The sequence below is a fragment of the Dreissena polymorpha genome, unplaced genomic scaffold (assembly GCF_020536995.1).
Source record: "Dreissena polymorpha isolate Duluth1 unplaced genomic scaffold, UMN_Dpol_1.0 chrUn006, whole genome shotgun sequence".
In the NCBI taxonomy this organism is placed as follows: Eukaryota; Metazoa; Mollusca; class Bivalvia; order Myida; family Dreissenidae; genus Dreissena; species Dreissena polymorpha.
The window spans coordinates 81196-93747 of record NW_026273320.1 but is presented as its reverse complement, the minus strand read 5'-3'; the positions used below and the strand labels follow the sequence as shown (position 1 = coordinate 93747).

Genomic DNA, 12552 nt, shown 5'->3' with positions numbered 1-12552 from the left:
AGAATAATTTTCAAAAGCGTTTAATCAGGAACAATGACTTATGTGAGCTTATATGAGAACTGAATGTGTTAATTTGTGGATAACAAATGTAATTATAGGCATTTGAAAACTCTTACATGGAATAATGTTTTTGTAATATAAATGTTAAACATATGGCTGTTACACAACTGCAATATGGCAGGCAAATGACGTGTTTTGAGATGGCAAAACTGTGGTAACGCATACCTGTAAAGAGTTATATCGCAATTTCTTGGAGCATCTGCTCGGCCTGGTGGCGTCGAAAAAACAGATACCTCTGCACATTTGTAACGCGCCTACCTGTTCCTACTACACGAGCTCTCATAAGACATCTGCTAAACCATGCATCAACTCACACTTTATTGTAGAAAGTTCATGAAACTGACTTCATCACGGGAATCAGCAGCACGCGATTCCGGCCCTATCTTTCCATGACTCACGTGGATCTTGCAGCATCGCGCATTCTTTTGTAACGAAATAGTTAAGTTTTTTTAAAAGGTGCATTCTCGCAACGAACGTAATGATAATTAAACCTTCTGATCGAACGCCTTTTCTATTGCAAATGGGATAAACTGTATGGCTTAAACTTGCAGATTTTATTTGCAATGGAAACGGTGATTCCTTCTCGGTTGTTACAGGTTGCAGAAGTCTCTTAGTGGACTTTCTGATGTATATTTAAGACGGCAATAATTGTTCAAAACATCTGAAACTTCGTCGATAACTTTCATTATATCTCGTAAATTCTTTAAAGTTTATTACCATCGATTTTAAGTTTCCTCCTATCATTTAGTCCTACTCGTTTTGTGCAAATAGCACATGCACAATATTAAAGACCGACAGACCGACAGACATACCGACAGGCAGGCAGGCAGACAGACAGACAGACAGACAGACAGACAGACAGACAGACAGACAGACAGACAGACAGACAGACAGACAGACAGACAGACAGACAGACAGACAGACAGACAGACAGACAGACAGACAGACAGACAGACAGACAGACAGACAGACAGACAGACAGACAGACAGACAGACAGACAGACAGACAGACAGACAGACCGACCGACCGACCGACCGACCGACCGACCGACCGACCGACCGACCGACCGACCGACCGACCGACCGACCGACCGACCGACCGACCGACCGACCGACCGACCGACCGACCGACCGACCGACCGACCGACCGACCGACCGACCGACCGACCGACCGACCGACCGACCGACCGACCGACCGACCGACCGACCGACCGACCGACCGACCGACCGACCGACCGACCGACCGACCGACCGACCGACCGACCGACCGACCGACCGACCGACCGACAGACAGACAGACAGACAGACAGACAGACAGACAGACAGACAGACAGACAGACAGACAGACAGACAGACAGACAGACAGACAGACAGACCGACCGACCGACCGACCGACCGACCGACCGACCGACCGACCGACCGACCGACCGACCGACCGACCGACCGACCGACCGACCGACCGACCGACCGACCGACCGACAGACAGACAGACAGACAGACAGACAGACAGACAGACAGACAGACAGACAGACAGACAGACAGACAGACAGACAGACAGACAGACAGACAGGACGGACGGCCGGACGGCCGGACAGACAGAGACAGACAGACAGACAGACAGACAGACAGGGACACGTAGGTTCTATCAAAGCGGAACTGAAGTTTGTTTAACAATATTATTAAGAATTGAATTCCTTTTAATAAAAGCTTCTTCGATAAATGTATGCACATTACAAGTTATTGTAATATGTCACACGAAACTAGTATCTTGTGGAATTTATATATAAAAAGGTTGATATAATGGTATTCATCTTCTAAATCAAAGTCATTACAACAAAGAAAATAACTTGTTGAATGTTTTTTATCGTATTTGCCATTTTGTATTATCAACGGGTGTGCATAGACTCTTAATCTTACAATATATAAGCGCGGTTGTTTAGGAAGTAAATGTAAATATTATTCATATTCCAAAGAGGTTTTGAAAACGTTATACATAGCTTATACAGAATTATTATTAACATTACCAGACCATTCTTGTTTAAAGTTGTCGACAATTATATATTTAAACACGCTAATAAAACAATTGGCGTGTAAAACGATTGGATTTTCACATTGATCATCGTCTTCTTTGTATTGAAAGAGGTTGTTATTATCATTGGTCCGATTGCATTCATTCCGATGAGCGCTTTCAATGCCGATTTGGTAAGCACTATGGCTTCTCCCTTGGTGTGTACTGCATCGTCCTGCTCATGCCAAGCGAACAGCAGTTAGTCATTGGAAGTCAGTCGCTGCTCAATGTGGTCAATATGGACATAATCCAGTGCTAAACCCCAGCGAACGACAAAAAAGAGGACGAGATGGACATATATATAATTTCAATAAATTTTGAATATCTAGTTGCTACAGAAGTGAAGTTACTATCAGCTATACATGAATATTATTTTACACTAGCACAATGTAAGTTGATGAAAGCTTATCCGTTGTTGAGGTCAGAGCCCGTGGGACTGACATACAGACGAACGTCTGCAGCTGTCACCACCGTCAGCAGCCCGTTGCAGCTGAGTAGGAAAATCACAATGGTAAACATCTCAACAAGGGCATTCACGGTGGACAAGTAACACAGGTGTGAAGGAAACGTGTTTAATTTATAGACAGACAAACTAGAGATAAATAAGCCAGGAGTTAGAGATAAAAAGATGCCAGTAGATGCGTACTGGGTGTACAAAATACCCGTTCTGATGATTGCTCTGTACTGTATAATATTTAGTACACACACTGATCGACCCCCTAGACATCATTCAATACCAGTGTCAGAAAAAATCCAGTACGCCGTACGATGTACTGAATATACAACAAAGAAATGTCACGTGCGATATATTTGATATCTGCGTAAGCATTTGAATGTTTTATAACTATTTTAAGTTTGCAATGACAGTGTATGCAACCTCCACTGACAAACCTATGAAGATTCGTTTTTACCGATCCACATCAGATGACCCGCGTTATGCGAAAATGGGTCTTATGACATATAATTCCAGTGTAGCCCCAGACCAGCCAGTGCATTCGCACTCCCTTTTCCGCTTTAAAGTAACGCAAGGTTTTGTGATCTCATTAGCGAACAAGGACGGTCCTAACCAGATTGCGCGAATACGCAGGCTGGTTAAGAGTCACATGACGCGGCTCAGAGGATACTGGATAGCAAACTGTAAACATATACATGTACTTTAAACGTTTCTCAACATTTGTTATCTGGTATCTGGTTCTGAAAAAAGCGATATGGAAGGGTTGGTGCAAATAGGCTGTTTCCTTAGCGCAGCGGTTTAAACCGGCACTTTAAAATTATATTTGGTTGGTTGCCACCATACCAGACAGACGGGGTTTCCTCCGAGTTCTCCATCCAAACCCCTCCGCTCACACACACAGCACAAGATTACATCAAAATCGAATATCTGTCAGAAAAAATTAAAAAGCTGACAATTACAGCTATTATTCAAAGTTTATCCCCCGTAGAGCCGAATGGGCGTATTCATTTTAAGGAATAAAAATAAAATGACTAAGGCAGTGAAAATACACGATGTCCCTTTAAGAGAAGCATCATTACGACGCAATTGTTTAAGTCAGTACCAACTAACCATACTTATACGCAGTCAGCTCCCCTGCCTCAGATCACTAACTTCTGTTTATTGCATGTTCATAATAGCAAACGTTGCACTTAATTGCATAGCGTAGCGGATTCGTAGTTTGATCGTACCGAATCGTGTCGCTCCGTACTAAATCGCGTCGATCAGTACCAGTCCGTACCTTTCCTTGTTCATTTTCCAACATTTTGATGGTAGATTCGTTGCTCTCCGTACTAAAATCGTAGCGGCCTACGAATTTTGACAATTTCGTAGTCATTCGTAGCCGATTGAATCGTAGCTCATTTGTAGATCTGATTCGTGACAGTGTGACCGAGGCATTACCATTTTACTGAAAGTGCGGATTATATTTACAATACAAATCAAACGATTTCCAAAAACGGTATTCAAGTCAGCTGCTTATTTTAGACAATGTTGTTTCTGGTGGTGTGACTTACGCAGCCGCCGGGTAGGTGCGGCTGGCTGTGGAAGGCCGGAAGTACGCAGTGACTGGGTAGGTGGTGTTCGAGCCGCACTTCTTCCAGTAATAGACGGCCTGTTGTAGACACGCATCTTCGACGTCATCTGTATCAATATTTACATTAATACAATCTTAAACTTTGCTGGTTTTTCAAAAGCATATAATGTGGTGTTTTCGGAACAAAACGTATTATATAGTCTGTAGCTGGACGCTTTGACGGGTCTTGGGAAAAAGTATGTCAACTTCAACAATGAACTAATGTAGCAGTATATGTATCAACAAAAAGGTACACGGTAATGCTTGTTTAAACTTAGTTCTACGACTGACTTTAGACATGTAATTCTGGTGTAATTGCTAACAAAATTATTAAAAGACAAATTGTTAAAATCATATTTAAGAGAAGCAGTTAGCTTTAAAATCTCTATTTAAATGGGTAACACATGAAATATGAGTATGGTCCACAATCGATTTTATGACCAACCGGTATGCAGATTCGCTGCTCCCCATGCATCATAGAACATACTGCGAGGTTTGGGAATCATGTTGCACTGCTGGGCGTGGATCCAACATCCGGCACCTGATGTCCTAAGAGCACCTGTAATAGTGCAGTGCATACACGTGATTTAATCGTTTTAATATAAAATATCTGGACACGTCTGAATATTGCGATTATTATTTATTGTAAAGAATAGTTACATTAATTTCACTCTTTCACGTTAATTTATACAAAACTTTACACTATTAATATCCAAGTTGTTGAAAAAATATACAACCAATCGTGGAACATAAATCTTCACATGATTTATTCAAATTATTTACCTGTTGGTCTGTAAATAGATGTCACGGGATGGTTGGCAAAAGATCCGCAGTAAACCCACTGCCCCTGTGCCCTGCTCAAACAGGACTCTTCGTTATGGGCGCCCCCGTGACTCTCCGCGTATGTGTCCCGGTTGATACTTCCGGTTGTAAGAGAGTGACCGTCAGCTGGGCCGCCGTGGTTTGGACACCCATATATTAACATGAAGCATCCGTCACCCACCAGTGTCATCGCGCCTGGCAGAAACGAAACAAGTGGATTAGTTGTAAAACTTAAAATAGTTTAAGCAAATAAATATACTCTGAGGATCATTGCTGCATAAACAAGTAATTAGAAAATGTATCAGGGTTAACCATGGCAATGAATATATTCCGGCCCTAACATATAAAACGTGTTATAAACATTTTTTCGGCAGTGTCTGATGTTTGACCGTGTTGAGCTTACCGGAAGGTCCATATATTGCCACAACTTGTTCGTTATCGTGGCTACCACAGTCGTGCCATTGCTGAACAGCACGTTGAAAGCACGTGGTCTCGTTGTCGTCTGAGTGCGCATGGGTGTCGCGGTGTGTGCCAGTGGCGTTCGGGTGTGCCGTGCATTTTGATACGACAAGCCAGCAACCTGATATCATTTCTACGTTTGTAAACATTACACAACCAACGCAATTTCGACCAACGCACATACATGAAGGTTTCGGTGTTGGGGTATTGTTTCCTTCGGCGAATAAATCAATTTGAAGCAATTTACCTGACCATGTTATTGAACAACTTTAAACATTCAATCCGTTGAGTAACAAACTTGAAATGTCTTAATTCACTTACAAGTTTAACAACCGTGCAATATTTATTATTATGATATACTTTAGTATATAATCTTATGAAAAGTTACCGTTTCTTCCGTGGCGTGCCTCAATACATTTCAATACGTAAAATAACGTCATAAATGTAACGAAATGACGCCATTATACCAGCGACAATCTCCAGTTAAACTCTTTTCAAATGTAGATAAATGCATCGTCGGATACCCACGACTAATTCATTCCGTTACTCTCCAGCGATAAATGGAGAGTAGCGGAATGGGTCGAACGTGGGTATCCGACGATGAAATAAATGGTGAAAAAGCATAAAATAAATAGAAAATGTGTTGGATTCGGTGGAATGTCGATTTTAATTCACTCGTGATCATAGAAAATATATATACAATTATTTATGATAATCTAAAAATAGAAAAAGTAGTTCCGAAAATGTTTTATTTTCACCGGTGAAAATAACAATTTGTTCATTTTCACCTCTGTTATTTCACTGCAGAAATGTCATATTTTATCATTAGGTTTAAAATAAATCACATTATTTTGCTCAACTCTGTTAAGTCACCTGATTATATATATATATATATAATATAATAATATAGTCAATATTTATACAGTGCTAACATTACTAACATAAACACTATATAGACAGCAGTTTTAAAACCTGAGTTGGAGACGTTGTACAGGTGGTTAGTTCGAGCTCCATCCGGGAGATATGCAGGAGCCGGCGATGTGGTCAGAGGCGCCTTTGTGGTGCAGGGGCCTGTCGCCGGGTTCGAAATCAGAGTCGCGGGAACTAAGAGGTCCAAAGTTATTTAGTGATTTATTAATACGTGTATATAGCTTCATTTAATAACAGAAACAGTCTATATAACTATATAACACGGATATACTAGGACAAACCTACTAATTGTACTGACAGATGCGTTTTGTTAACACAGCCTCGTGTGAATAATTAGAGCAATTAATTTACAGTTTGCTGATATTTTTCATAACAATTATTATTCTGGTTAACATGGAAATCTATTGTTATTCGGACCTCTGTTTATGTGCACTGGTCCTACACGCACTTTGCAGCCGTATTCGCTAGGGGGCAGCGCCTGTATAAAGCCCACCTCGTTGGCCAAGTCCTTGGCAAAACACCGTAACCGGAAGTCGGAGTTTGCAACGTCATAAAAGTCCGTACTTCCGAAGGCCTGATATTGTTGAGGTTAAAAAGTAAAACGGAAAACTCAGTCTGAACTTTGCTTTTATAGTATTTTATAGAGAAAATAATTGCTAAATAAGGCTGCGTTTTATTCATTCTACATGCACACTGGTTAGACAACCCAACTAAGCCATTCTCGCTAACGTAACGAACATCTTCCAGTCAAAAAGATGATATTTTGACCTTAAAAATTCACATTCTTTTCTTTCCTGATTGTAAATAATTATGTATAACGGCTACCCTTACAGAATGACCATATATGTCTCCAAGTTCGTCCATTTAACGTTCGATAAAATTTAGTAGACACAAACAATTTGTAGGTTTAACAAAAAAAACACGTTCCAAGAAAATGTTATCTTAACGAAAGAGAAACACCAAGTCGATCCACATTAATACTTTTTCCATTAGACTTTTTGTACAAACGATTGTTTCGATTGTGTTTAAAAGTTGTGTGTGTGACAAAAAACGAGCGAACTTTAAATTCCCGTTAAATATGCAACGCACGGAATTCCTCAATCTCCACGCAGAGTTGTCGTTCCTTGCTCTCACATACAACTCTGCATAAGGCTCAGCACACCATTTTGTCTACCAAATAGCTAAAACCGAACAAACGCATACAATGTATATTTGAGTGGATATTTAAGATCGCATGCATTTAATTAAGAAATATGACTTTTAAATGAACGATACATCGTGCAAAAACTTGTGAGTTTTAATGCAACTCTTTGGAACTATTTTATTGCCCATTTACACAGATGTAATCATTCCACGCACTTCACAAATGTAAACAATTGTACATATTTTTTATTGAGTGACGTTAGGCATTGCTTCGACGTTTTTATGTATGTTGGTTTCTTAACATAAAAAAACATATCGATTTTATAATAATTAATTAAGACTGATATAAGATATCATGGTATGAGATAGTTTTCTTTAATGCAGTTAATGCAATGTAACCGTTGTGCAAGAGATTGTTTAGTGTACTGTAACCTCAATGATGAACGCTTGGAATGATCATGACATGAATGAGACGCTTTCAAAACAATAGTCCGTTCTGAGCCCAACACAGAGGTGAATGTAATGTGACCGTCGTGCAAGAGATTGGGAATTCCTTTCAATTATACAAAAATTATATAATGGCAATTCACATCGCAAAAAGACTTTACCACTCAAAACGTCTAGGAAAAATAGTATTAATTATTAGCGGATTTAATGTGCTTCTTTGGCTACAAACGAACGAATTTATAGCAGATTTTCTGAGCATATATGAAATTTGACTATAATAAGAACTAATTTATAGCAGAGGTTTGGAGCACATATGGAACCGAATGCCTTCCAATATAATAAACCCATTGATTATCAATATATGTATTGTATTTACAAATATATTGTGTACATCCATAGCAAATCAAAACCTAGTTGTTTGTCACGATAGGCTATTAAAGGGTGTGTTGATGTGTGTGAAACTTTTTATCTTCTTGGACACGTAAAACTGTTTTGGGTTTTTCTTTTGTAATTACTTGTATTTGCTTAATTGATCATGCTCTTTAATGACACATCAGGCTATTCCGCAAGGTTATTCGTTTTACACGTTTTGCATCAAAGAAAACAAAACAGAAATGAATGCTAGCATTTAAAATTTCATTGATCTTCGTCATTTGTTTTACTGGAATATGTTTGTTACGTGCGCCGATTTCACATAAGTTACACGATGTGTAAGGTGAAGTTCTGCACCAGTGTGATTGAAGTACTTGTTGACGCTTCGTACTTTGGGTATTCGTTTGCACACTTATATTGGATATTAATGAACGCATGAGAACATACTGGTATGCCTTAATTCATAAAAATAGCATATTCCATAAGATACACAGATACTGAAAACACATACACATACATGTAATTTCTGAAAAGTCCCGTACCAATCCAAAACACTGAAATATATCTCAGTGTCTCGAATTTCGGTAAAAGTCTCATGTATGTCATCTTACTTACTGTTATCGTGTCGGTCTCGTTAAACAGCTTAATGTTGTCCAACCATCCTCTCTTTGAAGGTATATATCCGGCTTTCCCAGTATTATATACAACATTCTTGTGTATTAGGTTACCTGAAAAAGTCGTGAGTGAAAATCAAACAATCCAATCATGCCGGTACGTTCATGGTAACAATTATATGTTTAATGTTTATTATAACTATTATAAAAATGTATGCACACACCACAGCCAAGCATAATTTAATAATTAAAAGAAATTGTATTCGAAGTTTTCTCATAGCACGAGGTAGATTACTATTTCCATCTAGTAAATTACAGCTGCTAAACTGTAGGACGACTAGACAGCCGATCACTGTTACGAAATAGGAAACACACTCACCAAGTATATTCGTAACATATTTTGTTGTTATTAACAATTTAATGACGACTGGTTCAAATAAGGTGTTGAAGACAATACGGGCTCATTTGATACACAATTATTTACATTTACACAAATTGAAACTTTGGCACCAATAGAATCAGTACAATCTTATAACACCACATTGCCCTTAATTAATGTAAATAGACCAATATCAAACCAGTTTATACAAAACATATATATAAGACACGACACGACGCAACATGTTATATCCGTCTCTGACACGACACACAAACACAGAACGATACCTTCCGGAAGGCTTTTGTTGCGCTGCTCTATTATGGCTAGTTCCGGGTACCGCATAGTCCAGAGAGTGGAATTGTATGGCATTTGCTGAAATATGACCGTTTAATACGTATATGACCGAGTCTTACATCACAGACATATAAAAACTTTTGAAATGTCCGATCATTGTTTATGCAAGTGGCGCATCCTTATAATACTGATTAGTCTCCCTTGTTCACGTTTTTGTTCGTAAAGTTACTTAAGCCATTTATCACATGCGTGTGTATGTTCGTTTATTGCTTTACAGCAGGAAAAAACCTTCAGTATTGTGTTTGGAAGTTTGCAAGTAAAGACTTTCAACCTTGCCTGCCATCCTGTTGTTTCATTACATAAAACAATTAGCTTTATCAACATTTATCGTTGAAACTAGTGACTGATTCCTCGATCATCTACGGACATCTTCTATTTATTGTCATCATATTAAAAAAAAAATAAACTATATTATCTCACCCTCCAATCAACCAATCAAAGTGAAGCTTTATGGAACCATAACTTAGAAAATGTACGTACGTGTAGCCTTTTTAATAGTTCCGAATTGTTTGGATTGCTAGTACCTCTTCCGTCTACCTGCATACTGTATAGGGTGGAACCGTAAAAGACATTGTTGGATACAATATTGTCCCGCCCACCACCTATGTTCACATGGACCTCGTTCTGATAAAAAACACACGATTGTTTTCATTTTTATTTCCAGTTATCAAACATGCCTGACGCCAAGTTATTAATTACACATGTTTTTTATATATATATAATATGAATCAGTACATGAAATACAATAAACCATGTCGTACGATTGTTTGCCTTTTTGTGTGTTTTATGAGCGAAGTATCTGAATATAGTGCATACAAGTTTTGATCTAATTACTAGCAATTGCATATTTACAATTACAACTAACTACTTTTAAAAGAAACCAAAATGACACGACATAACACAATTATAATATAACCACATCCCTACATTGTAGAATACGTTGTTCACAATGGTGGTACTTGAAGACTGATCATCCAGCATGACACCACGAACATCCGCTCCAGGGACCAGTCTAAGTGTGTCGGTCACGAGGTTGTAGCGGATTATATTCCCGCGCTAGAACACGAGGAAATACCAAGCTTAACTTGTTGGCATCGACATAACAACAACGGGGCTATATAGCTCGTCAACATTTATATGACATTAAACTTTATGCATGAACGTTTTGAATGATACATTAGTTTGTGTACTAGAACATGATGAATTTGAAGCAAGAATATCCATCTGTCTTATTGTAAATTTGTTATTTATCTCGTAAAAACCAAAACAAAACCTAGTTTGAAAATAGGACACAATTCAAATGAGTAATTAATTGTATTATTCACAAATAAGAAGGTAATGTGTTTCGGATAGAACTGAAGTCGTAGCGGTACTTGGACAATGTGAATTAGACGACCGATAGACAAATTTGGTTTACAATAACAGCAAACACATGCGAAATGTTCCATATGATAGAATGCAAGAGAAAATAATATTGCCGGTAATCATACAATATATACTTCATACAGATACGTTTTACTTAGTAATATTCTAGCAATTTAGATAAATCAGACTTGAGTGACTTAAACAAAAATTGGCGTAGCATCGTTAAAAGCTTTATTAAAAAGTAAAGAAAAGCACGGCATATCCTTTTATTGAAAGAAAACACACACTCTTAAATAGTCACTCCAGCTTTACAAAAACACAAAAAGAGGTAAACAAGAAAAACGTAATCGTGGGCTGCCGAAACATGGAAATAACAACACATTTGAGTAATACTATAGCTTCAATTGCTGCTTTTTCTCCACAAGAAATAGTGCAATAACTGCTACTATTTCTAATACCACTACAAATACAACTGATGCTGCTGCTGCTTCTGCTGCTATTCTTACTACATTTACTTATAATAGTTGTACGTCTTGCACAACCACCACCACTACTAACACATCATCCATGATTTCAAGGTACGACTACTAATTCTAATAAATATACATAAAATAAAAAAATTCTTATTTCATCTAAAACATCATACAAGTATATTAAACTAAAAACTTACTTTTGTATTGTATTTACTCATCAATTAACGTACGATGACTTCGTTTTCCCCTTGCCTCTGATATGTTGGCTCGCGAAAGCTCTGGTCTAACATGAGCTATATACATATTGTGTAGAGAGCTGTTTAAATGTTTAAACTGAATTAATTTCTTCAGAAAAATAATTTTATGAGATGCCTCTTATATACTCTTTTAAACCCATATTTAAATACATGGATATTGACGTTGACAATTGTGTCGCGGGTGATTACAAACCGTTGTCCAGTCTCTACCGGTGTGCAGAGCCCCACAGTCGGATGCGTTCACGCACGTGTGGTGAACGTGGTTGTATTCCATAACGATGTCATTGCCCTGAAACAGTATTATAATTATTATATTTTTTTTAATTATTATTTTTATTATTATTATGTTTTAATCATGTTTTTAGATAAAATGATATTTTGCTCTTATTTTTCGTCTTTGGTTTTGTATGCATCCAACACTTGTTTCAACCTGGTTTTGTGTGTCGTTGTTTAACAAACCTTATTGTTTGTCGAAAGGTAACTTTTGAGTTTAAATAATAACCATACGCAAATTAAAAAAAAATCTGCATCGCACTATGTTGTTTGAATGTAATCAAATAAACCTGGCAATGTGTATTTATTACCATATACCAGATCCCAGTGTACTGTCCGTTGTAGATTGTATTGTGCCTGATCAAATGTCACACACCGTAAAGAGCAATTGCGTGATAACCAACGGCCCCGATGCGAGAAAAGTCGCATATCTCGTTGTTCTCGATCACTGCTCCAGACGACTCGAGAAG

General features: G+C 38.2%; 1 protein-coding gene across 1 annotated transcript; it reads right to left on the bottom strand.

Annotated features, from left to right (window-relative positions):
* Positions 1-2090: 2090 nt before the first annotated feature.
* LOC127863379 (uncharacterized) lies at positions 2091-12549 on the bottom strand. The gene is made up of 13 exons (XM_052402890.1): positions 12394-12549; positions 12003-12098; positions 10642-10770; positions 10195-10338; positions 9648-9732; positions 8983-9095; positions 6823-6979; positions 6448-6579; positions 5420-5596; positions 4978-5211; positions 4640-4753; positions 4136-4262; positions 2091-4029 (listed from the first exon to the last, which is right to left on the bottom strand). Exons 1-13 carry the CDS (start codon positions 12394-12396, stop codon positions 3954-3956), a joined length of 1587 nt encoding a protein of 528 aa, XP_052258850.1. The 5' UTR covers positions 12397-12549; the 3' UTR covers positions 2091-3953.
* Positions 12550-12552: the final 3 nt, after the last annotated feature.

Coding starts and splice junctions, on each gene's coding strand:
- LOC127863379 (XM_052402890.1), bottom strand. Junction 10,771..12,002: donor CCGGTAGAGACTGGACAACG/GTTTGTAATCAC, acceptor CTCGTGTTCTAG/CGCGGGAATATAATCCGCTA. Junction 9,733..10,194: donor AACTATTAAAAAGGCTACAC/GTACGTACATTT, acceptor GTCATATTTCAG/CAAATGCCATACAATTCCAC.